Genomic DNA, 25,532 nt, shown 5'->3' with positions numbered 1-25,532 from the left:
CATGGGGAGCTGGTTCCCAGCACTGAAGACCTCTTTGGGGCAGTTTGGGCAGAGACAGTGTGCCCTACCCACAGGACTGCCTTCTGTCCAGTCGCCAGCCCACCTCACACAGGTTCTGATGACCCCCGGAGGATTTGCAGGGCGCTTGCCAGGTGACAGGAAGGAGAAACTGGGCACCTGAGTTCCAGGCCGGACCCTGCTCCTCACTCCCCAAGTGGGTCACACAAGGGTGGGCCTTGGTTTCTGCATCTGCACAAGAGAAGCCTGCGGTCTTCACGCCCTCCTAGTTCTTGACAGTCTACGTACGTTCAGGGAATTGCAAAATTACAAAATGTTCTTAACGAAAAACTGAGTTAATGTGACAAAAGGAAATCATAACATACTTGAATTTTTCCATCTGCAGACTTTCTGGAGGTAGAATAAATCTGAATTTTAAATACACAGTAACATTTCAGTCTAAATATATGCATCACCACGTTTTGTGGGAGCCGGAGAGCACGAGGCCCTGGGCCGTCTCCTGTGTTCATGGAGATTGGATGGAGGAGTCACGGCGGTTAAACCCTTTCCCAGATATACGTGCTGCAAAAACTTTGTCTCTGCCTGTAGCTCGCTTTCCTTTCTCTTAGATGATGTCATTCAAAGAGCAGAAGTTTTAAATTTTGATAAAGTTCAACGTATCTGTGTTCCACAGTGGACTGTGCTGCTATTGTACTTGAGAGATCACTGCCTACGTTAAGGCGGCAAAATCACTTCCTTCTCGGAGCTTTCCACTTCCGACTTCACTGCCTGTCCAGGTTTCCAGAGCACCACTCCCTTCAGGATGGGTCCTTAAAGCCCTTGTTGAGGGTGGGATTTATATAGCCCCTGGACATTTCTAGGGAGATTTCCCAGATCTCCAGGCAATTCCCATAGTTTAGTGGCTATGAGATCACAAAGCTCACTGAGCAGACCTAGCTCCCTCCTGCGGGTTCTGTGAAGCTTCCCCTTCACCCCACTTGATGGAGGTGGGACACAGTCGGACCTGTTCCCTTCGAATCCCTCCTGCCACAGCCAGAAAATCTAGAGTTCCCCAAGAAGCTCCAGGAGCTGCTCATGCCTCTCCAGCCGCACCCTGAAGTCTCAAAGGTCCACTCCAGGCTGGCAAAACCAAAGGGAGGCGGGGACAGCAGTGGGGGCACAGGGTCTGCAAGGCAGCTCTAGAATGGATGGGTGTGCACGCTTGTCTCAGGGGAGCACAGGAGACTCCTGGAAGCAGCAAGCTCAGGATGAATCAAGCCCTGGAAGAGAGGAGTAGCCCTTCCCTTGAGCTGCTTGGCAGAGGACCCCAAGCTAGAAACTCCCTTCTCACAGCTCTGGAACTCGAAGGGGAAATCTCGCCCTCCCTGGGACTTGGGGCAGTACCCTCCCTTCCTCTTGGTGTCACTGTCCACACTTCATGTTCCTGGCTTCCAGCTGCCTCTGTCCACATAGACTCCACCTCCATGGTCACATGTATCCTGCATTTCTCCCTTCCTAGGAGAACAGCAGTCACTTTGAACCTCAGTCCACCCTGATGACCTCCTCCTGCCTCGGCTGAGCACAGCTGCAGGGACACTTTTTTCTAAGACAAGGTTATGCTATGTAGTTCAGGTTGCCTTGAGCTCCCTCTATAGCCCAGTCTAGTAATCCTCCAGCCTCAGCCTCTAGAGTGCTGGGGTTACAGGCATGTCTCACAGCACCCAGCTGATCCTACACTGAAAGATCATATTGTGAGCCCTGTGCTCACAATACCGAGGCAGGAGGATCTCTGAGTTGAAGGCCAGTCTTGGCTACATAAGTAAGTTGAAGGCAAGGTTGAAGTAGGAAGTAAGATCCTGTCTCAAAACAACAACAAAATCATATCATGAGGTACTGTAGGTTAGGACTTCAGTATATCTTTCTGGGTGATACAAACTACAGTGTTTAGAAGCCCGGTGGCAAAGACTGAGTGGCAGTGGTTTGGGAGGAACAGGAGGCCCTGTCTAGGGAGTAGGGAGTAAAACATGAGGAAGGTGGCAGTAAAGGGGACCAAAGCACTGGCTACCAGACAGCCAGAGTGGGCTCACAGGGCTGGTACTCTGGAGAACCCCAAAACTTTTGCAGATCACAGGGCTCTGTGACTACCCAGAGGCAGCAGGCGGTGAGTTTCCGTCCACCGCTCCACCCATCACTGGTGAGGCTGCGGCTGCTGCGTCCACAGACCCCTTCTTGCCACTTAACTGGCTCTGGAGAAGTACTAGAGCCAGATAGCACACTGGCAGCTAGGTGTCACACATGCTCAGCCCTGGCGACATGTGCGGGGAGCTGAGGCAAGCTCCGGAGGCTGAGAGAAGAAAGCTCTGCCCCTGCTCGAGCTGCATGAGCTGAGAGTCAAACTGTCCCAGGATCAAATCCTGGCTTTATTGGTTCCTGGCTCTGTGACACTGAGGGAGTGATATAACCTCTTGGACTTCAACTTCCCCACCTGTAAAATTCAGAAGGCAGTGCCTACCTCATGTGAGAACCAAACAACTAAAACAAGCACAGCACTTAGCAACTCCACCTGGCACTTAGTGAGCAGTTGGTAAACCTTAGCTGGGGTGTGATCACTTCTAAGGGACTCCCAGAACGACCCTTCCCAGTGCACAATTCAGAGAGCAAAATGACTCTTTAGGGAGTGATGAAATAATGAAGGCACAAATTCATACGATACCAATCACACTGAAATTTAAAAAGAAATCACTTTAACCACTTCGGCTAGCATTTCATTCCCAACTAAAAATGCCTCAGAAGTAATCGTAAGGGCTGGTGTTCACCAGCGGCTCAGCTGTGCCCGCAGTTTCTCACAGCCTTCCCTGCTTCAAGTTGCTCATCCTTGCCAGAAGCTGACACTGCTTCCCAGATGTGGAAACCGGAGCTTGGCGAGGCCACTGAACTCAAGGCTTCTTTTCTCCCTTTCAGTAGTGAGAGCCCCAGTGTCTTCAGCCAAACAAGGCAGGGAGTCCAATTTACCACCAAAAAGAAGAGAAAAACCTCAGATGCAGTGGCTTTGAGACTCAACAGAGGGAGACTTTGGGTTCCTTCTCCTTCCTGTCAGAACACAGCATGAACCTCTCCTCTGTCAATGCTGCAAATGCCATTAGGCCCCCCACCCAAGGCCACCTCCTCTCAGGGTCTTCCTGGACCACCCGGCTGCCTGCTCAGCTCTCTGAGCCTCAGAGCCTCTGCCTCTTCCGTGTGCCCAGGGCTAAGACATACAGCTTTGTCCGGCTGCTGAGGTTTTTCAAGGGCGTAAAGTGTAAGCTATATCTCATGTTTTCCTCAAAGGCAAAACAGATCCACGTCAATGATCTGAGTAGGGATGACACTGGCATTGATCCTGTAAATGAATGAGCAGTCCACCAGCTCCCAGCCTGGTTTCCTATAGGTAACGAGCTCTGGATACACATGTAGTAACGTCTTAGCTGACCACTGGGAGTGAGGGCTGCGACCTCGATGAAGAAACGTGTTTGATCTCAGTGCCTGACTCCTGGCCCGGAGCCCCTAAGTCCCTGGCATTCCTTGTGTGGTGAGAGTGCCTCTGATGACCCCTGAGAGGCCCCTGCTGGCTGCAATGGCATCTGAGGTAATCTGCTGGCATCCCTGGACAGCCTGGAGATGGGGACTGCTGCCAGAAGAGCCAGCAGGGAACCAGAGGTTTAGCACTCATGAGCTCCAGCAGGGCACCGGGGCTGGAACTTGAGGTCAGTCGTCACTGATTCCTGCACAGTGGCCTTGGAGGGCTTCCTGGCACCCGGAGAGGCAAGGATGCTCTGTGTCACGGCCCTCCCTGCCTGTGCCGTGTGTGTCCAGCAGAGGGACATCCGGCTCTTCCCCCTCCACGTCCTGGTGACAGCACTCACTGTGCTGTCCCGGGCTCTGCAGACTCCCTACCCCTTACCCGCTCTGAGGAGCAATGAGGCAAATTTGGCCTTCGGAGCTGCTTGGTCAGTGTGGTGGGCACCACACCTGTGACCTTGTGTGATGCAGTGCCGTGACCTCTGGGGTCTGCACTCACTCTGGAGATGTCAGAATTAGAATGAATTCTGGGCTACACCATTGAGGCCAGAGAAAACAAACGTTGCAATATTTAACAACCAATGCGGCGGGGTGTGGGGGAGCCCTGATGTACAGCACAGACGCGATGTCGCACCGGGCCAGTACCGGCTCCCAAGCTGTGTGCTGGCTCTCGTGTTGCTGTCTTGACTATGGTGACAGGGGCAGTGATCCCCAGAACCATTGGCAAAGGGCCGAGCTCACACCCATCTAGATGGGCAGGGCCATCACCCAGTGTATCTGGGTCTTGGTCACCCCGCTCCTCCCTCCACTGCCACAGGCCCAGGCGGATTCTCTAGCAGGACCAGATGGCGAGGAAAGGAAGGGTCCTTCCAGTGAGGAGCGGGGTGGGAGCTGCTCCTCCAGGGACCCTCCCTACCTGCACACACTGCTGAGGTCAAAGCATGAAGCCCAGGAACCAACAGGCTGCTATACACTCTGACACACGGTGAGAGGAGCATTTGGGCCCCTTCTCCGATGGGCCTCTTGCAACGGATTAGAGGCCAAGCCACAGGGCTAGGAGGCTCATGTCATGAGCTGTGAACCGCAGCCAGGTTTCCAGAGCCTCGCTTGTGAAATGAAGGGCTGGGGTAGTTACCAACTTGTGAGCATTAGCTATCATTATCATTATTGCTATCATTATTATTGGTATTTTATTGAAATCAAATTGGCTTCTTCCATTACACATCATATTTAAACAAAATTAACAAACAAAAGAGCAAAAGCCACACAATTACAAGAAGAGACAGAATCAAGGGTTTGTAAGTCTTCCACAGAGGAGAGACTTCGCAGTGTGGCCTTAGCCGCCCCAGCCCGTGACGGAGGAGACTGCACAAGGGCAGCTACGCCAGGTGCCAGCCAGCAGGCTTATGCGATGCTCCATCCAGAGTCCTTCCACCTCAAATTAGGTCCAATTTCTTTGTTCTGGCCTCAGGGGAGGCAGAGCAGCTGTCTGGAACCGCTGTAAAATAACTTTCGGGTGGGACGACTGGGTTAGACAGTGCCCCTCACTCTCCTGCTCTGCTAGAAGCTACATGAAAGGCCCTGCTAATGGTTTATGGTCTCTATGAGATGGCTGGGGTCACCCTAATTCCTCTTATAATTACAGGCTGTGAACCACTTTGAAGACACCAGGCATTTTATGGGGCCGAGTGTACTCTGCTTAGCTTTCTAACACTTCCTTGCTAAAGCAGATGAGCACATCAAAGCCAAACACAGTGTCTGGTGGTTAATTAGATGTGTTTCAAGGCAGCTGCTATGTATTAAAGCAACTGCTGCAAAATTTATCAACATTACGAAAGTGTCTGCTCTCTTCCCAATACGAACAAGCACTTTTCAGAGGCTGTCAGCACTGAAGCCTGCAAGACAGGAGTCCAAGAGGCTCCAGTGCTGCCACACACACTGGGCAGAGCAAGAGAACCACACCAGCACCCGGCTTCACAAGCCAGCCCCTTAGCTGTCAGCACGATTCTGGTTGCCAGGCTGCGTTTTGTCTTTGTGGTTGTGCCACAATACAAGCAGGTAAAGAAGCTGTACTCCTGCGTCACAGATGAGGGCAGGTAACATCGCAGGCGTACAGCATCGACACCAGCGTGGCGTGCCCCACACAGTCGGCTGCAGCTCTGCCGTCCACGCTCCCCTCTCTGAACACCTGTGGGCCTTCCCTGGCTTCTATGTGCTTTCGCGCCTGCTCCCTGCACCCATGCCCCTGAGAAGGCGGACCCTGGAGCTCCTAGAGCCACTCTGCCAACGGGGGTGCAGCCACGAGTGCCCGCAACCTTCCCTGCCCCTCATAAAGGCCGGTGGTGTGGTGGGGAAGCATAGGTGCAGGGCCCGGCCCCAAGGAGCGCGGTCTGAGTGTGATTCATGCTCCAGGCGGAGGCTATACCTCTGCCGACGTCCTCAGTCTGCCTGACTTCTTCCCTCAGGCACTCTGCTCCTTCCGGCTTCTCCTGCAAGCACTTCCCTTTCAGGCCATCTGTTCCTGAATCTCCCCTCTGGGTCAGTTTCTGGGCACCGTCCTCAGCTCTCTTGCCTCCGTGCTAATGAGAAGATTTTGCATATTTTTATGGAATCACCTAGATTCTGCTCCTCCAAATCTTCCTTTCCAAGAATCCAACCCTAAATATCATTTCTGAGCCTGCCCCATGCTCTGCACTCAGCTCTGTATTCTCGAAGCCACTTTCCCTCAGATCACGATGGTCCAGCTCCTTCTAGAAGAAAGGATCTTTGCTCTCTTCCCAGCCAGTGGGAGGCACTGGACCAGGCAGATGTCAGGGTAGAGGCAAACAAACACATATTCGAGGCCATTGGTTCCTTGGTTAATTTCTAATCCAGCAAGGGGAGAAGAGACAAAGCTTGGCAGCAAAGGATGTGATGAGAGACAGCAGTGTGTGAGGAAGCAACCTGCAGGGGCACTTGGCTCTGAGTGGTCCCTAGAACTGAGCCGTGGCCATCAGTTCTGCCTGCCGTGTGACTGTGGCTCACGTACTTAATTTCTGCATTAGGAGCTACTCTCAAATGGTTTAAGAAATGAAAGTCAGCTGTGTCAGAGATAATCCAGACGAGCAGGCAGTCCAACAAAGAGCTTCAGTTTAGATCTGGTTTATAATATTATTTCTCTGACAGTAGCACCTGGGAAAGCTGCTCCAGAAAATCTAAGTCATTTGTCCTGGGAAAACAGCTAATTAGTGTCAGAGTCTGGATTCAATCTCAAGTTTACCTGACTCTTTAAAACGTCCATTTCTTTATCTGTAAAACAGCTAATTACACCTGCATGGCTCGTGGTGGAAGAGTGAGCTCCCTCGCTCTGGCTTCATCCAAGAGGTCCTGCTAGAAGCCAGCAACCTGCCATGCTCTGGGACCTCCAGAATAAATGCCTTTTCTTTAAAAGAAACTCGGCCCCGAGTATTTTATTAAAGCAATTAAAACACACTAAGACAGATACTTCATACATGCATTTGAAGGCTTTTAATATATATTATCAAATTGATTTCCAGAAAATAGCTACATAAACCCACCACCAAGGAGATCTATCTGAAACTCAGACTCGACTGCGGCTTCCAGGAAAAGCTGTCAGCACAGCCCATGACCACCACCGTGTCACGTGCCATCCCTGCAGACTACTTCCTGCTCGCTCACTTGGCCTTGGCACCTCAAAACCCCCTGCTCACCAGCTGGGGCTCCCTCCCTGCAGTCAGTCTTCAGTGTCACAGCAGACAGCAAAACTGTCTCCCTAGCAGGCTGGACGACTGTGATGGTGTCTGCCTCGAGTCCCAGGGAGAGACCCCTTCTGGGTGTGCTCCTGCCCTCTGCAGCCTCCTCCCATGCAGGAGGGGAGCCAGGAGTGTCCTGGGGCCTCCTTCATGGCACAGCGATCCCGCTCCGCAGGCCCACCGTGACCTCTCCCAGGCCCTTTCCTGATACCTGCACCCCTGATGAAGACGTTGGATTCCAACACTCAGATTTCAGAGGACACAATTGTTATGCAGTCCACAACGTTCTGTTCCCTCTCACATGCAAAATACACTCATTCCATCCCAGCATCCTGGAAACTCCGGATTCATTCCCACACCACAGAGTCTGAGGAATTCCATTCTCCTGCTCAGTCCGCAGTCCACATCCCCAGTTCCACACCAGATCAACCAACCACGGACAGAAAACATTACAAAAACAACAAAAGGTGTGTGCACTGAACATGTGGGGACATTTTTGCTCACCACTCCTTAAACCATGCTGTGTAACCCATTTACACTGCGTTCGGTTACAAACTGTTCAGACATAAATTCAACTGCTGGAGCTGACTGTGTGTAAGCACTGTGCCACTTTACATTAGGGCCCTAAGCATCCACACATTTGGTATCTGCAAGGGGCGGGGGGCCTGGATCCCTACTGCTATGAGGGACCAAAAACCAGCAATGGCCCCAATCCATACAGGGCCTGAAGTTGAGGGGCCTGGGAGACAGATCAAGGGCACCATGGTCTGTGTGCCTCTGTCCCCTCACTCGGCCAGCTGTAGCTCACAGCTCAGGACTGACAACTCTTCCCATCTGGAAGGTGCTTTGCTACCAGTGATTTGAATCCTACCAAGAAAACCAAAGGAGGTGCCTCACACCCTTTTTACCACTGGGGGCAGCGTTTGGAAATTTGGTAAAAAGCGGAGCAATCATCGCTCTTAGAGGACTGGACCACAAATGTCCCAGAGGAAAGCTGAGACGAGGAAGCAGGAAGGTGCAGAGATAGTACTGCTGAGTCCATTCAGCAGCCCTGGAATTGTGGCCAGACTGCTAGGACCAGACAGAACCTCGTGTGTGAGAAGGCAGAAGCCTGGGGACTAAGTGGAACCCACTTCCAGAAGCCCCAGCTCAGCAAGAGCTCTGGAAACTCCTGAACCCAACCCAAGCCTGCATCATCACAGCACACCCCTGAAGACAAAGGTGCAGGACTGAGGTCAGACAGTGAAGCACCAGGGTCTAAAGAAAGTCCACGGGCCTCTAAAGACAGCAGCTACAGGTGCTTCCTGTGGCTCTGTCCCGGTCTGTCCCACAGAGGTCCACACATTGGAAGCTTGGTCCCCACTATGGTGACATTAAGAGGGGCTGGGACCCTTAAGTAGTGGACCCCTTGGGAGTCCCTGGAGGCACTGGATAGAGGGTGCCTTGTGGGGCCCTGAGTAGTCTAGGAGAGCAAGCTGTGACAAGAGCCCCAGCCTGACCCCTGCCTTGCAGTCTCCTGCTCTCACATACACCCTCTCCATGATGGCAGCTTCCTCGACAAGACCTGAGCAGGGGATCCTTGCCATAGCCAGCACCATAAGCCTTGGACTCTCAGCCTCCAAATCTCCTTTTTCTGTAAAGTATGCAACCCTTGGGCAATTTGCTAGAGTAACAGAAAACAGACCGCTCAGTGCCAGAACAGGAATGGCTTCAGAACAGGGAGAGGACAGGTCCCTTTGCCTAAAGCAATTTGGAGGTGTTAGGACTGAACCTGGAGGCCTCTGCAGAGTGTGTTGCGCACATGCTAAGCAGTGTGGGCTGAGAGCAGGAGTGAAGTGACTGAAGACAGCAGTAGTGACCAGAACTGTCTGTCATACTTTACACTAAGGCAAAAGCTCAACCTGTAGCTTACTCCGGAAGCCCAGGTGCACGTTATCAATAAGCCTGGCCTTTGCCGACAGCTCAGCCAAGGCAAGTATTCATCGGGTACCTCTGATTCTTTGTCTTTATTGCTTCAAGTGTGCAGCACACAATGAGTACATTCCTGTGTGATGCCGGTGCACACACACAACACATCTTAATTCCTTCTGCGTCTCCTTCCCCTCACCTCCCTTCTCCCTCCGTCTCTTGATCCCCTTTCCATCTAAGAAAATCTGTCTCCCTACTTCCTATTTCCTATTTTTTATTTTGCTCTTTATTTATAATTTGGGCTTCTCAAGTATGAGAAGCCATGCAACATTAAAGCTCAGGCCTCTGATTTATTTCACCTACCATTATGGTCTCAAAGCTCACCCTATATGAGGTAACATGGGATTTGTTCATTTGTTCATTCAGTGAGTATTTCCTATGTGTAACACTCTTTAAGGTACCAGTGAGTAAGCAACAGGCAATGTCAGCAGGCTTTTATCAGTGGGACAGACAGCAACAGACCCAGTTAGCACTTCTAGACAGTGAGAAGACAGAGGTGAAAGCCCCTCTCCAGTCCAGGCTCCAGCCCTGCCCCACTGGCACTGGACCAGGACACTGGAGCTGGAGGTGACCATCCTGGGAGCTCCACCCGCTGACAGTTCTTGAGGCAGCAGCCTTGCAAAGCCAGAGAAGCTCAGGAGCAGGACAGCAGACACCGGGGAAACTTCCATAGGAAGAAGTACATGTTCTGTTTATACTACTTCTAGACGGTAATCTTAAGAGATGATTTTTATTCTCTTCTTCATCCTCTAATATTTTTGTTGTTACAAGTAGAAGTGGGGAACACACGTCTTTAAAGGAGAAAGCCAGTCTACATAAATGAAACTAATAAGAAATGCATTTGGACAGGTGGGCAGGAAGCAGACCTCAGAGTGAGGAGCAATGTTTTCCATGTCATTTTAGGGTTTACAAAGCAATTTCACAAAAGCACCTCCTTCAGCTCTTACAAGTCTTTCTCACAGTTACACAGAAGATAAACCTTAGTGCACAGAATGATCCTCAAGTCCCTGAGCTAGCGTGCTTCCCATGATCCTCAGCCCCAGGGAGCTGCCAACACCCTGGGGGCCCCTGCTCCCCCTCCTCATACTTGCGTCTTTGCAGCCAGCTTTACCACGCATCTGTCAGGTGCCAGGCATCCTGCTGCTACTTGGGCTCGCCTCAGTGAAGGAGCAGACGTGTTATGCAAGATCCCAGCCTCAGCGGGGCTGACCTGGGAGGCACTGCCCTCCCCTCAGTATCCAGCGTGTGCCGTCTGTCACCGATTCCAACCCAGGCACGGCTGGCGGATATTCGAGAGCGGAGACTGAGATGACCAGAGCCTGGCCCGATTCTCCAGGTCAGTGGTGGGAAACTCACACACACGGCCCTCTCTGTTGGCATGCGAGTTGTTTTTATCCTAAATTACAACCTCAGCATTCAGGCTCCGTTAGTGTTAACATTGCGATAAATAAGTGGGCTCTGGGTTTTGGGTACTTGGTCAATAAAAGGCTCCATCTAGACAGGGAGACAGCACGCAGAGCTGGAACGAAGGTCAGAGCTAATGCTGTGCACTTGTGGCCAGAACACAGCCCCTGGAAGCCCTCCTGGGAACGAGGCGGAGCCACCGAGCACATCGTCAGAGATGCCCCAGGTCTACTCACGATGCTTCAGAGGCTGCCTGGGGAGAGCAGTCCACAGTGTCGGGAGCTCAGGGAGGCCGGACTGGCTGCTGTACAGGGCCTTGGAAAGGGAAACGCTTGGATGTTCTGGGTGCTGGTCCCAGCTAGCAAGGCAACAGGCAAGGCCTGGGGAGGCTGCAGCACAGTCTGTGAGCCTCTCTCTTCTGGACACCAGCGACAGACGCTGCCTGTGAGTTGGCTGAGTCTGCAGGGAGAGATGGGCTGGGCCCTTCCATCCTGTCTTCCAGATTTGTCATTCTTTTTTTTTTCTTCTACTTTTTGTACTGGAGATTAAGCTTGGCATTTACACTAAACTACATCTCCATCCCTTTTTAGCCAGGTCCAGGGGCCTGGCTTGGATTTGCAATCTGTCCACCTCAGCCTCCCAGAGTTGTGGCATCACAGGTGTGCACCACCACACCTGCAGCTTTCTGAGTGTCTCTCTGATATGCTCTGAGGAGCCAGATGTGCTGTTGGCCACCAAAAGCTGAGCATGAGGACCGATGCCAGCCCTGCTCCGGCTGGCCGGTGCTAACGACACCTGGCCATCAGCTCACCTGCACTTGGGTTTTTACCACAGAATCTCCATAAACAAAGCTCAAAAACGTCCAAGTTACTCGGACGGAAGACTCCCTTCCAGTTACACGCTCAGGTGCCACTTTAATGCTGCAGGGACGACCCTGCGGCCTGGGCCACAGTGAGTTCCCAGGACACAACAGCCAATGAAGGACAGCAGCAGTAAGTGCACAGTGACCATGACGACGGCCACTTTCGCGTGCACTTCACAGTCTGTACAGCCATTGCAATCCACGCCCATCATTTGTGAGTTACTAACTGCACAGACATCGCAATGCGGCTTTCCAAGGTTCTGCTTCTTGTTGTAAGGAGCAGCTACAGATCCCGGCTGACAGCTGTTGGTGGCCGGGCCAGGAAACCCGTTGACCGCACATGCTTCCATGTGATGTTTGACTGGAGGCCGCCTGGGTCTGCCACTCCCTGCCTGCCTGAGCTCAGAACCAGTTCGCTCTGTGTTAACCACAGATAACAAAGCACCTCCCTATGATAAGATAACAGCACAGGAAGCTTGGACGCAGCCTGGCTCACACTCCTTCATGTGATTATTACTATGACTACAGGTACTGCTGCTGCTGCTCTATTGTTGCTGAAAGGACAGTGCAGCACCCCTGCAGACGAGGTCAGGCCCCATGGCACAGTGCATCAGGCAGCTTTTTGTTCTGCGACATACTCCGGAGAGAAACAACTTAGAGGAAGAAAGATGTACTGTGGCTCATGGTCTCACAGGTTTCAGCTCATGCCCAGTGTGCTCTGAGGCAGAAGCATCAGTGTCAGTGCAATCATCAAGGAAGGCTGCTCACCCCACGATGGACTGGAAGCAGCAAGCAGGGAGCAGCCAGGAGGGAAGGGGCTGAGACCAGATATACACCTGCACACCCCGGACCCGCCGCACCAGGAGGTCACGAAGCTGGGCTCCTGGGGTCTGTGCCCCATGAGGCTGGAGCTCCCAGGGTCAGCCAAGTTGAAGATTAAGTGCCACCCAGAGGTGTTCTCCCCTTTCTGCAGGAGTTGGCATGCTCAGGTGGGGGCTCAGCCCCGGGAGCACTCCATGGCACGGGCAGCAGTCAGGGCCTGAGCCCTGGGCCGAGGCTACTGAGCACCAGAAATGAGGCCAGTTCTACATTAAGGCCTGAGAGTAAAGTATACTCCACGTCCCAAGGACTGAGTCCTAAAGAGAGGAACACAAAACAGCTCACATGGACTTTTTTGCTTTTGTTTTTGTTTGATACCAGGGATTAAACTCAGGACCGTGTGCTTGCAAGGCAGGCGAGGCACCACTGAGCTAAGTTACCGACCAGTCGTGAACAGTTTTTTAATAAAAATGTCTCAAGCTGAAAAGATGCTACGCTGGGGTATATCAAGTTAAATTGCCTATTATTGAATTAACCCCTCTGTCTTTTTTTTCCTCATTGAGTTAGTTGGTACATTTTAGGTATACAGTACAGTTACATTCATTATTGGGATCTTGTACCTTTACATGACAGGTCTTGGTTCCCTCTGTCTCTTTTACCATTTTGCACATAGCTACTAGAAAGTCACGCATGGCTCTGGCTACATTTCTGCTCCCTGTGCTGGTCTGAGCTTAAGCTCCATAAAGGCAGGGACTTGACTTGCTTCATCTCGGCCAGAACAGAGGCAAATGCGCAAGTGAGCTAGTGTCCATGGCCCCAGGCAGGCTGACAAGAGCCAGTGTCATGCTCAGTGGACAGGGGTGACTCTCCATGCTTTGTATTTTGTACAGATAAGGAAATGGAGAGTGTAAAGGGCTAAAACCCTGTCCCCAAACAGCCAGGGTTCACACTGAGTGCATCCCGAACCTGTGGTCTTTCTACTGATGCCCTTTCCTGCCCACAGGCAGCAGAGTTGCAGAAAGAACAGATTAGGGGGTTGTGTGAATGTTTCCGCCATTCCCACGGGCTACGTTTATGCCCTCATGTGGCCACTGGCTACTCGCGCCCATCTTTGCACCACACAAATTCCACCACTCAGATTCCACCGGTTCCGGTTTTTTCTAACAGAACAAGGTGCAAGGAGGTCCCGCCCCAGAAGGCAGCCTGAGGCTGAGCCCGCCACGTCTCTATGTCTTTCTCCCTCCCTCTCTCTCTGTCTTCTCTCTCTTGCTCCAAAAAGGCTCTCCAGTGGGTGTCTTGATCCCATGAATCAGTGATCTGCTTGTTAAAGTGTTCCCCAGGACTGAACTGGGCTTGATGGTTTTCATCAGAAGTCAAAGCTTTGCAGACTTTTCCTTGATCTCAGGATGATTCCCTGAGAGACACTTGGTACTAGGAACAGCCTGCAATGCCCTTTCAAGAGAAAGGAATAAGTAGCAACTGCACACCATATTCCAGAAGGACCTCAGGGGCAAGTAGGCTCCTCCCCTACATCTCCTCTCAGTGCTCTGTGGGTATCAGTATGGGCAAGCTGTGGTCCAGAAATGCAAGGTCCTAGTCAACCCCCTCAGGCTTTTCTGCTTTTGCAGATGTCCTGAAAGGGGGTACTGTGAATTCGCTGCTGCCCACAGCCCGCTGAGGAAATCGCCCTCCTGACCTGGTCCCACATCCCCACACTGAGCTTTTGGAAAGGAGCCTGTGTTCTTCCCACTTCTGGCCCTAGCTCAAAAGCCTCAAATTTCAATCCAAGCACAGTGTGCTGGCATCAAACTGATTCCTCAGGGGAGAAAATCCCACCCACTGCCCCAGTGACATGTCGACACTGCTTTGGATCGGCAGGGATGAGGAAAGATTTGCCAAAACCCACAGCATCCTTTTAAAGCAAGACAAAGTCAAAACTCAGGGTAGAGCTGCTTCTCCCCAGCCTGGCATGGGGTAAGAGCCACTGAGTCCCCCACCCATGGCCCCCCTGCTCCGTGCACACTGTGGACCTCTGGTCCTGTTCCCCACCCGCCCACCAGAGGGTGGCCAACAGAGAAGGCACAGACTTTTCAAGCCAGCACAGGTCTCCAGATGACAAAGCAGCCTCCTCCAGATCACTAGCACCGATTCTAGAGCTGACCGTCACCTGCTGGCCACTTGGCTCACACCTGTGGAGCAACTCAGGGCACCAGGTGCTGTGGTAGCAGGGATAAAAGGCCATGCACAGTCCTTGCTCAGTCTAATGGGGATAGATGCAAATGCAAGAAACTGTATGGTTAGGCAGAGTGAGGAACAGGCAATTGCAAAAAGTGTGTGTGTGTGTGTGTGTGTGTGTGTGTGTGTGTGTGTGTGTGTGTGTGTGTGTGTGTGTCTGTGCATGTGCACTGAACAAAAAGTAGCAGGAAATACACAGTGTTACTGCGGTTACTGCTGTCATTTGGCTTATGGGTGACATCTTTCTTTTACTTAGTGTTTTCTACTTTCTTTGAGGAATTTTTACAATGAATATTTACTGCTTTTATAATATACCTTTTCAGCTGGCTGTGGTGGCGCAGGACTTGAATCCCAGCACTGAGGAAGGCTGAGGCAGGAGGGCTGAAGGTGTGAGTCCCATCAAGGCAACTTAGCAAAACTGAATCAAAATAAAAAAACATCTTTTTTGCAAACTATTAGAATAGTGGGTAGAGGACAGTGATCTGGGTGACGGGCTACGGCTTCGGGGAGATGTGTGAGGAGAGGAGGTAAGGGAGGCCGGGGTCTGTGGCAGCCCGGGGACTGGCCATGTGTTCTGTGGCCCATGGCCCTTTGCGACACGTCACAGTCAGTTACATGCAGCTACGGATGTGACTGTTCCCATTCAATGTCCACTGCCCAAGATCAGGGCCAGGGGTCACACATTCTGGAACAACAGCTCCAGTGCCGTGACCAGCACATCTGGGAGTGGACAGAGCCTTCCCGGGGGAAGAGACATGGGCAGGGCTGTCCCTGTCTGTGCCGAGGAGGCTCCAGGGTCCAGGCAGCTCTAGGTGATGGTGCTCAGGGGCACTACGCCGGGTGCCTTGGTTGTCTCCACTGCTCTGCCTAACCTGTGTGCTGTGGTCCACACTCTACATGAGGCTCAGAAGGACCGGGCACCATGGCTGAGGCCACACAGCCTGCACGGTGCAGAGGCCGGAGTCAGACAGAAGTGCAGGCTCTAGTAAGGCTTCAGGAGAGCACAGCCCACAGGGAACGGAAGCGGGAGCACAACAGGGAGACGCAGTGCTGCGCCTGTGAGCCAGCCAAGCATGTCTGTCACTCCTGTGTCGCTCCAGGGACAGAGGCACAAGGGGCTCGCCCTCAGCTACAATGGCCTAGCGAGTGCGGGCAGGACTGTGGAAAGCACTCTCCACCCAGGCTGGGAGCAGCTCCCACCCATTCCCCTGGTCACTGAAACGCATTCAAGGTCCCTGTATACCTCCATGAAAACTTTGATGCAATTGGTTCTGGCCACAAAAGGAAACCAGAGCGCAACCCCAGAGAAAACAGAACGGGGAGTGGGAAATGGTTCCTGGCCCCATCTCCATCACTGACGAGGCAATCGTCAACTTCCTTCCTTCCCTCTGGCCGTTTCCACCCGCATCCACGCATGGCCTATGCCTGTGATCTCATGCCTTGTGCCCACCATATCAAATGCACAGCCTCTGCGTAGCGGTCAGCATCTGCTTTCCTGCCAGACTACGTCAGAGGGCATGGCCTGCCTGGCTTCTTCCCGACAGAACCCTGGCATTAGACTGAGTGCTGGCCAGGAAGTAGCATTAGTGTCCATCAAACAGGCAGCTGACACATGCTGTTTCCCAAGGCCACAATGCCTCCTCCTGGTCTGAGAATCGTCCGTGTCCTATTTATTTGTCCCTCAAGACCTCTAGATTCTCCAGTAGCATGAAGAGGCCAGCTGCGGAAGTCGTAAAACTTGTTCTATGTCTGCATCAGGAGTTCCTGGCTGCCCTGCTGGAAACATCTGCACTGCTACACTGGTTCTGGGGCACAGAGAAATCAAGGACTGCACAGGGGCAGCCGAGCCCCAGGGAGACTCACAGCAGCATAATGGTCCTCTGCCCCCTCCCTAACCTCAACACCACATGTCTGTTCTAGGTGCCGGGCCTCCCCTCATAGTCCAGAACTGGCAAGGATGGGCTCTAGAGGCAGGGGGCCCCAGCCTGGCCTCTTGTAGGGCTGCCCACCCAGCGGGCCCTGCTTCTCTTCGGACCAGCACTTCTGCTTGGGCCAGGGTCCAGCATTCTGCAGCCTCTTGCTCAGCACCGAGACAGAAACTGCCCAGCTCACAGTGCCACAGGATGTCCGAGGAAGGAAGAGACCACCTTCCTTCAAAGATGTTAATTTCCAGAAAATGAAACCAAGGAGTTCCAATGCCCACGTTCACTTCTAGGACAATTGGTAACATCTAATCTCCAACAAAAGCCAACAGCTAAACACTAGGAATAACGGCCTCCATGGTTGCTCCCGTGCTTCCTCTGCAGCCCATATCCACCCCTGGCGTGGTGCACTGCAGTTCCTAGATGTTTCCTGCCAGGCAGCAGGCAATTGCTTGGGCTCCACCCTCAAGGTAGCACCTCCCTTGGGTGCCCCCGCCCCTGCTGCTGGCCTTCCGGAGTCTGCTGTTCAAGCAGTGCCTGGGAAGCCGTGTGTGAGCTCTTGCACAAGCAGCCTCACTGCTCTGGTCCTGCTGAGCCAGCCGGAAGAGGAAGGCCTCTGTGTGCAAGGGCACTGTTAGTGGGAGTCCGGCTCACATAGTCTGCAGAAGGTAGGGCGTGAAGCCCCTTGAGATGCCGCCGTGTGGCCGCCGTCCACTTACTGCTCTGGGCACTGTGTGCACTTGGAGGCCGGCTGCTCTCCTTCCAGCGGACGCAGTGGTCTGAAGGTGGATAAGATGGCCCTCGGAGAGGTGAACTGGGAGTGATGTGCCTCAATTTAGGGCGCACAGAAGAGGCCGGCAGACCCAACCCTCTGTGCTGGCAACAGCACCAGGCTTTCGGGGGGCTGAGGCCAAAGAGCTCTCTCACTCGCACCCTTGGAGCCACACTGGGAGGAGGGAGAGGTGGAGAGCTGCCTGCGTAGGTGGCCAACTGTCTCGCTCTGCAAGGGAAGCCAAGCAGGAGACACTGGACCTTAGGATGCATCTGCTGTTTTTCAAATGTTGCTGAGCGGGTCGGAGGCCTTAAGGATCATTCATACAGTGGTGCAAACACCCTCACTGCACCTGAGACAAGATCCACGTCAGGTAGCTGACTCACATGCGCTATTTAGACCTGGTTGTAACATAAAAGAGAACAAGGTGCAACTTTTAAAACGTATCTGTTGTAATGTTTGTGCTCACTTGAGACTGCCCTGGAGCACATTCGCGAGCTCATAATGCACACGCTTAGATTCAGCAGAAGACCCTCCATAAAAACTACAAGGGAGTAAGAGGGCAGCAAGGTAGGAGGTCGGCAGAACACAATGCTCTAACATAATGACAAGAAATAACAAAATCGCCTTCCTGTCTGAGTAGGACAAGTGGGGGAAGCAGGTCACTGTCATGAGCCACAGAGAACAGGCGCCCAAGTGCAGGGATGCGGGAGGTACACGACTCCAGCAACAAGCCAAGCCTGCAGTCACAGCATCATGCCACACTGATACCGGATGGTGATGGGGTCACAGCTCATACATCTCTGGCCCAGAAACCTGCTCATGTTGTGGAGGCACAATCCAGTCCTTAGCATTATGGAAAACCTTGCAAATGTCATCCTCTGGGTGTGGGTGACGCAGAGAGGAGGGTGGACAGGTAGAGCCCAAGGAGAACGTGAAAGAGCAAAACATAAAGAGAACCCTACACTAAATAATCACCCTACCTAACTTTTATAAGAAATGCCTTATCATTGTACTGCAGATATAGATAATAAGAATGCGGACTGTTTGAAAAGCAGCTTTGATAAGGAAGTGTACTGAAATGGTGGCAGGTCCCGTGGCTCTGCTGGTGAACACTGTTGGACTCCACAGGTGCCTGACAGTCTCCAGTTGGATACCTCAGGTTTGCAAATGGCTTTGCTGCATACTGAACTTAAACTGTGTACTGAACGGGGGCGCTCTTTGATTTGAGGTACTTCTGGAATTGATCCAATCTAGACAAAAGCGTGAAGTGGGGAAATTATCTTAGCATTCCAAGCCTTCGTCTTTATTCCGTTTAAACTTCTCTTCCCAAAACAACCATTACTGGACTTCTAGCATAATTTCTTTGAAAATTTGTGAAATATTCCGCTAGGGGGCAGTACTGACCTCATCAGGAAACTGATCAAGTCCAACTTCACCCCTTTCTCTGAGAAATCAGGCCAGAAAGTATATGCTCCCTTTTTGTCACTAGCTCCTTGAGGACAAGAAGTGTATGGAATACTCTCCTATAAGGAACCATAAACTTGGCTCTGCAGGAACGTGGATGCCATAATGTTAAGTGAAATAAATCAGTCACACGAGCTCATGCGTGGCTTCTCTTACATGAGAAACACAAAGTATAAATAAATGATAGAGCAAAGTAAAAGACAACAGGAATCAGGGAGAGAGATCTTCACCACAAGGAAAGGGGACCAAGAGAAGGAGGGGAGAGGGCGGAGAGGAGAAAAATAAGATGTGTTTTGTTCGTGTACCAGCTCCCCACAGTGAATGCAGTCATTGTGGGCTGCAAACATGTGCTAAAAAGCATGCAGAATGCATCTCTGTGTCACCACAGGCCACCAGCACAGGGAATCACATGAGCCACGGGCCTAGAAATGGCTGTTGTCCCGCTCCTTTTAAAGCTAAAGTTTCCAATACTCACCCATCTGAAGCGCGAGCAGATCACCAACGGTCACTTGGAACCACGTCTCAATGCCTTTGCTTTGTGCAGTGTCACCGCTGGCAACCAATCCAGCTGAGGACCACAGCCCCTGAGTGAGAAGCCGCCAGCCTCCTCCCCACCCACTGCCTGCAGGCAGTGTGGTTAGCACCACACTCAGAGAAAGAATAAATACAAAGCGAAACCCCAGTTGTTCTTGGACAACCACAGGGAAGACAGACGCTGCCACTTGAAAACTTAGGGTAGAGGGAGGTAAAACCAAAACAATAAAAAGCCAAGAAAGCATGAGGACAAGAACACTGGCCTGCACATCCTTCCTCTGAGCTGTGGGTTCAGAGGCTGCAGTTGGTGACCTACAGTTGGTGACCACTGGGTCCTTCCCATCCTCGTCCCTCCCACCGAGCTCCTTCACTGGGAAGAGGGTGGCCACCCAGTGCACAGGCTGAGCGGACGGCCAGAGATGAGAAAAGCCAAGGGCAGGCACAGCAAAGGTGAGGCGGCTTTCAACTCAGGCTCCAAAGAGCCCAACCCAGAGCTGCAGCCGTTGTCACCGTGTCACGGTCACCCCAGGCTGTGGGCACAACGATGGCTAAATACCTTAGCTCACAGCCTCCACTTCTGGGCCCTCACTTCCTTCCTTCACTGAGCAGCATAAGATGACAGACAGCTGGGAGCCACTCGCCTTATTACTCCACAGTAGATCTGTTTCTCTTGTTGCAATTGGGACCCAGCCTGACACGTCCATGTCACTCTGACACCACACCTCCCTGTGGCCCTGCCTTGGCCGCAGTCCTACCTTAGCCGGGTGTGAGCACGTAGCCTGCTCATTCACCTCATCTCTCACAGCCAGCACAGTGTCCACCATTCAGAAGTTGTTCCACTACTGTTTAGGGACCGAGAACGGAAGAGGAACAGTGGAGCTAATGCCAACCTATAAAATCTGAAAGGCCGTAAGCCTGTGCTGTCACCTTCGATAAGAGAAAAAAGCGCATCCTCCAGGACCTTCTCTGGGCCGTGTGGGTAGCAGGACCATCACCACCATGCCCTGGTGTCAGGGAGACACACACAGGAAGCTGCTGTAAACCACACATGCTGTGGGGGCTCTGGAGTCAGAAATGTGTAGGTTTCAGCTCAGCTCTGCCACGGGTGAGCTGTGGGCCTTGGTGACGTTTCCCTGCTTTCTGTGTTGCTATTTCCTTGTCTATAAATGAGCGCAGCAATCCCGCCTCCTCATGGGTGCTGGCAAGGTGCTGTATGTAACTGGGTAATACACGGGGTGGTTCTTACTCATTAAATCGCTGTCTCCAAGCAGCTATGAAGGTGATGCTAAAGTGACCAGAGAGCCAGGTACCTTCCCTTCTGCTTTTGAGATGAAGGAATGACCTGTACCTGATGAGTTAAGTCATCCCCTGAAGTTTAAAAATGCCAAAGAACACAGGTATAGAAGGATCTTTCCTCAAATTTCTACCAGACATATATGACAAACCCACAGCCAACATCACCGAGAGGAAAAGGCTGCAGATGCTCCTCTGCACTTGGTACTGAGACAAGCACATCTGCTCTCACCATCTCTGTTCGCTGTAGCACTGGAAGCATTAGCCAGAGTAAATGAGCAACAGAAAGCCGTACAAGGGACACAGTAGGAAAGGAGGAGGTCACGTTATTATTTGAAGGTCATTTGATCCTTTTCAGAGAAGACCCTGAAGACTCCACCAGATGCCCTCAGATCCGATAAACAAACTCAGCAAAGTGGAAGGATTTAAAAAAAAAAAACAGCACACAAAAAAGTGACAGCTTTTCTCTCCAACAATAAGGAAATCAGGAACACCACTCCACCCATAATGACTTTTGAAAAAGATACTGAAGAATAGATTTAACCAGTCTCTGTAATGAGGATTACAGAACACGGAAGAAAAAAATGAAGAAGACATTAAAAAATGGAAGATGACAGAATTAATACCTTTAAAACTGCCATACTTTCAAAAGCAATATACAGATTTAATGCTATCCTCATTAAAATGCCAACAACAGTCTTCACAGAACTAGAAAAAGCAATTCTAAAATTCACACGGAATCAGAAAATACCTCGAAGAGACAATGCGATCCTGAGTAGAAACAGCGACATCAGTGGAATCTCAGCACCCGTTCCAGGCTGCACGTAGTGCAAGGCCGTGGTAACAAAACACCACTGTCCAGGCACCGCCAGAGCGGCAGACCAGTGGGCAGGTACGGACCGCAGCGAGAGCTGGCGAGGACCCCAGGCGGCGCAGGGCCCCAGTCCCCGCTGAAGCGACAGCTACTGGCGGCCAGCGGTTCCAGCCGGCTGTGCCCTGCCTCGGCGATCCAGGCGCAATGAGCGTGTTTCCAGCTGTGCTCAGGTGATGCGTGGCTGTGTTCTCCAATACAAACAACTGAAAGCAAGGCCTCCGGGCGCTGGCCATGGAGTGCCTCAGGTTCCTCAGTGGCCTCCCTTGCTCCCCTCTGTCGAGGGGTCTGTCCCTCCTGTCCTGCAAAATGCAGAGTGCAGGGGGCAGGTGCACTCGCCGGGGCCGACCGCGATCTGCAGCAGCCACAGCAGCGCCTCACCCCCACCTGCCCTCCGCGTCCCAGGCTTGTCACTGAACAAGACACTTTGCGTGTGGGTTGAACTGGCCTGGGGGGTCCACTGCTGTCCTGTTGGAGTTCCCAGGGTCTCCAAAGGTCCCCGTTCTGAGACTGGGTGGCTGCAGCCGTGGCCACCCTGGAGGGCAGTGGACCCCCCATCCAACATGACCGTGCGCTCACAGGAAGACAAGTGATGCTCGGGGGTGCCATGCCACGCAGTGGAGCAGCTGCGGGCTGAGGCGCCCAAGGACAGCCGCGAAGCCCCAGCAGCTCCGGAGAGGTGGGAAGGGGATTTCTCTGTGACGGAGGGAGCAAGTACCATTGCACCTCAACTTCCCACTTCCTATCTGCGGGCAGAGGCCCAGGAAATCCCTCACTCAGCAGCCTGGGTCTGACAGCTTCCACCTCAGTGCATGCTCATGGACAGGACAGCAACTCCACACAAATCAGAAAACTCTGGAACCTGAGTGAGCAGTTTTCCTTTATAAGGGTACATTGAAAAGCCAACCGATAAAGAGCAAATGAGTGCTGACCTTGAGAAAATATGAAAGAAACACAATATCCTACTGAAGGCGGTCTGACTGAGGACTGGAGAGTCACAGGCTGAAGCGCTACCAGAGGATCGGCAGCAGCACTGCACACACCCGCCCCTGGCACAGAGCGTAGGCAACATTCTGCGGGCTGCCAGCCAGGTGTAACCTCCTACTGAGTCTCATTTTAGCTGCTCCTGAAACATGTCTGGGAGAACCAGTTTCAATTCTCCAAGACATTCTTTAGGATGCCAGGCTGTGGTACAATTTCTAGAAGCTGCTGTTGCTGCTTCTGGCATGGGACCGAGGCTTCACCCCCATCCAAGGTTACTAAAGTCTCCCCACTGGCTGTTTCTGGTGAAAGAGGCAGACCCTGGAGGGCCATGAGCCTCTTCCACAGCTCTCCAACAAGACAAACATAGGAGGTCTAGGAGGCTTGAGAGTCTACTCCTGGGAGTTTACAAGTTGAATTTTGTGGGGAATGGGGTTGCTATAGAAAATCAGAGACCCCTAGCAGAGACAGTTGCCCCCAGTATACCCAAGTCTCACCATGAACAAGCCTTGGGCCCAGCTACACGTCCAACCAGAGAAGACAGCACGCTTGCCTCCCTGGAGTTCCCTCAGGTCCCGGGACTCTGGAGTCTGAACTCTCTCCTGAGGAAAACGTGGCAGAGCTGAGAGTCTGAGGAGGCCTGGGCTGGGCTCATGGCAGAAGAGTGGCCGTTGATGCCACCCCACCCTTGACAAGCAGCTGATGACCTGGCTGTGCTCTGTGCCAGCTCCCGACAGGCAGCTGTGGCCAAGGCATGGCCTGCGGGCAGGACAGAGGAAAGGGACCCTGCTTTGCCCCTGATAAATTCACTGCACCTTATCAGGGAGGAAAAGGCCTTAAAGTCACTTCACCTTTGTCCTGGGGCCTGCATTAGCCTGCAGACAGCCCTGCTGCTTACCACACAATGCCCAAGTATCCCTTGTCCTTACCTGCACAGCTCTAACTTTGTTAACCACCCAGGGTGGAGATGCATCCCCAGCTCAGGGACCTCCAGCAGTCAAAGCCAATGCAGGCACTTTGCAGTGGTCAGGCTGGGATGGACTCTCCTAACCTCCCTCTTTGTCCTGAGATAGAAAGGAGCTCCTGCAGGGGTTTCCAAGGCCCTCCCCAGCCAGTGTTGTAAAGCACATTGGCTAGAACCTCTACAGCCACATTCTGAACTTGAAGGAAAAGGCTGAGGGCAGAGTGGAAAGAGAAAGCTTGGGTCTTCACAGGTGTCTCAGAACTGCTGGATTAGACCATCCACTCATGGTTTCTGCAGACTCTGCATGTGTGATTGCATCATTTCACTCCATTGAGCTGAGTGGTTGCAACCTGCAGCCAGGATTATGCTGAGTGGTGGGTACTGAGACACGGGACCATCTGCCTGAATCACATCTACTACCTGACTGCAAGAGTGCACACACATGTACACAGGCACACACACTTTTCTCTTTTTTGAGTATTCAGTCCTTTCCTGGTCTGACCCATGTTACCATATTTACAATACAGTAACAATTTTACAACATACACCAACTTCACTATTTAACTAAGAAAGATTTTTAACCCATTCTGGTGTACCAGGTACTTTGCTGGAGCTCCAGGGACTCAAAAGTGAGACCTTTGAAAGTGGTACAGAGGTTCCTCAAAGAATTAAAGGTAGAACGATCACGATCCGGCAGTCCCACATTTGGATATACTGTATATCCAAAAGAAAAAAATCAGTAGCTCAAAGACCTCTGGATTCCCACATTCACAGCAGCATTATTCACAAGAACCAAGAAATGGAAACAGCCTAGGTGCCCGTCAACAGTCGGATAAAGCAATGGTGGTGAGATATACAGACACACACACAATATTCCATTGTATACAGTGCAGCTAGCAATATGTGTTTACAATTTTTTCAGCTATAAGAAGGAAGCCCAGCCATTTGCAAAATATGGCTGAACCATGAGGGCATTAGGCCAAGAGAAATAAGTCAGCCAAAGACAAAGCAAAGTTACCTTGTGGTTGCATAAATGTGGGGTGTGAAATGATGAGCGCATAGAAACCAAGGAGGAGTGCAGCATGTGCCAGGCCGGGGGTGGGCGAGTGCGGAGAGATCTGTCAAAGGGTCCAACACTGCAGTAGGGTGGAAGCATTCTGGGGAACCAGGGCACTGCACGTACGGTGCCTACAGTTAACACACTGTACTGCGCCTTTGAACTCTGCAAAGAGAGAAGATCTTAAACGCCCTCCCCGCACGCACAAAACACTGTAACCAGGGAAGGTGACGGCTGGTTACTAACTTCATTCTGGTAATCATTCCACCATATGCGCATACATCCAACCAAGTTGTGCACTAAATTTTTACAGCATCATTTATCATTTAAACCTCGATAAAAGTGGACAAAGACGAAGGCTTTGGAACAAGCAGCAGGGCAGACAAGGCGAATAGGAGGGTGCTACAGAGCAGATACCATGAAGGTTGGGTGCTGCTCTGCAGGAGCACGGAGGACAGGGTCAGCAAGGCATGGCTAGGCCAGAGCTGGCACAAAGCTCCTCAAGAAAAAAACTAATTCTTGAAGAGAGAGTAGAAAATTGCAAGCAAAACACAGTGGAGCAGATAGGCATTCATAATCAAGAGTGAGAACAATGACAAAAATAATTATGAACAGCGGCAGTCAATTGTTCCTGTTACAATGAACCAGGGTGTATTTGAAATGCTGTCGGAGTATTATCCCACTTAATCCTGCTCCAAACCTGCAAGGCAGCTTGCAGTATTCACTCCACTTCTTGGATGAGGAACGGTGAAGGGCACAGGGAGTGGTGGGGGAGTTGGAGCCCAGCACTGCTGCCCCAGGGCTCACACCCCTTACACAGCCACGTGGAGAGTGCTGGAGAGGCCCACACCAGCTTTGTTGAGCAGGCATCAGGGAGAGAGGTGGGAAGGACGCAGCTGATCAAACGGCCTGATCCAACTGTTCTTTGACAAGATCTCTGGCCTTGGAGCCAGGAATAGAGAAGACGGCAGAAGGCAGCCAGGTAAGAGGGGATCAGTGGTCCAGACAACCATAAGGGGCTGCACTGAGGGCAGTGCAGAGAGGAAGAGCTGGGACGGAGCCTCAGACAGAGTGGT

The 25,532-nt window shown here is 52.0% G+C and overlaps 1 protein-coding gene across 1 annotated transcript in view; it reads right to left on the bottom strand.

The window, feature by feature from the left end:
- Cracr2a (calcium release activated channel regulator 2A) overlaps positions 1 to 24,586 on the bottom strand; it is an 88,673-nt gene extending 64,087 nt beyond the window's left edge. The window contains exon 1 of the mRNA XM_010611579.1: positions 24,418 to 24,586. Within this exon, the coding sequence (XP_010609881.1) occupies positions 24,418 to 24,430 (13 nt within the window). The 5' untranslated portion in view covers positions 24,431 to 24,586. The remainder of the gene's footprint in view (positions 1 to 24,417) is intronic.
- Positions 24,587 to 25,532: the final 946 nt, after the last annotated feature.

Source organism: Fukomys damarensis, unplaced genomic scaffold, assembly GCF_012274545.1.
Source record: "Fukomys damarensis isolate Sample0158 unplaced genomic scaffold, DMR_v1.0_HiC HiC_scaffold_19, whole genome shotgun sequence".
Lineage (NCBI taxonomy): Eukaryota > Metazoa > Chordata > Mammalia > Rodentia > Bathyergidae > Fukomys > Fukomys damarensis.
The sequence above is the reverse complement of the archived record's forward strand: the minus strand, read 5'-3'. Positions and strand labels throughout refer to the sequence as shown.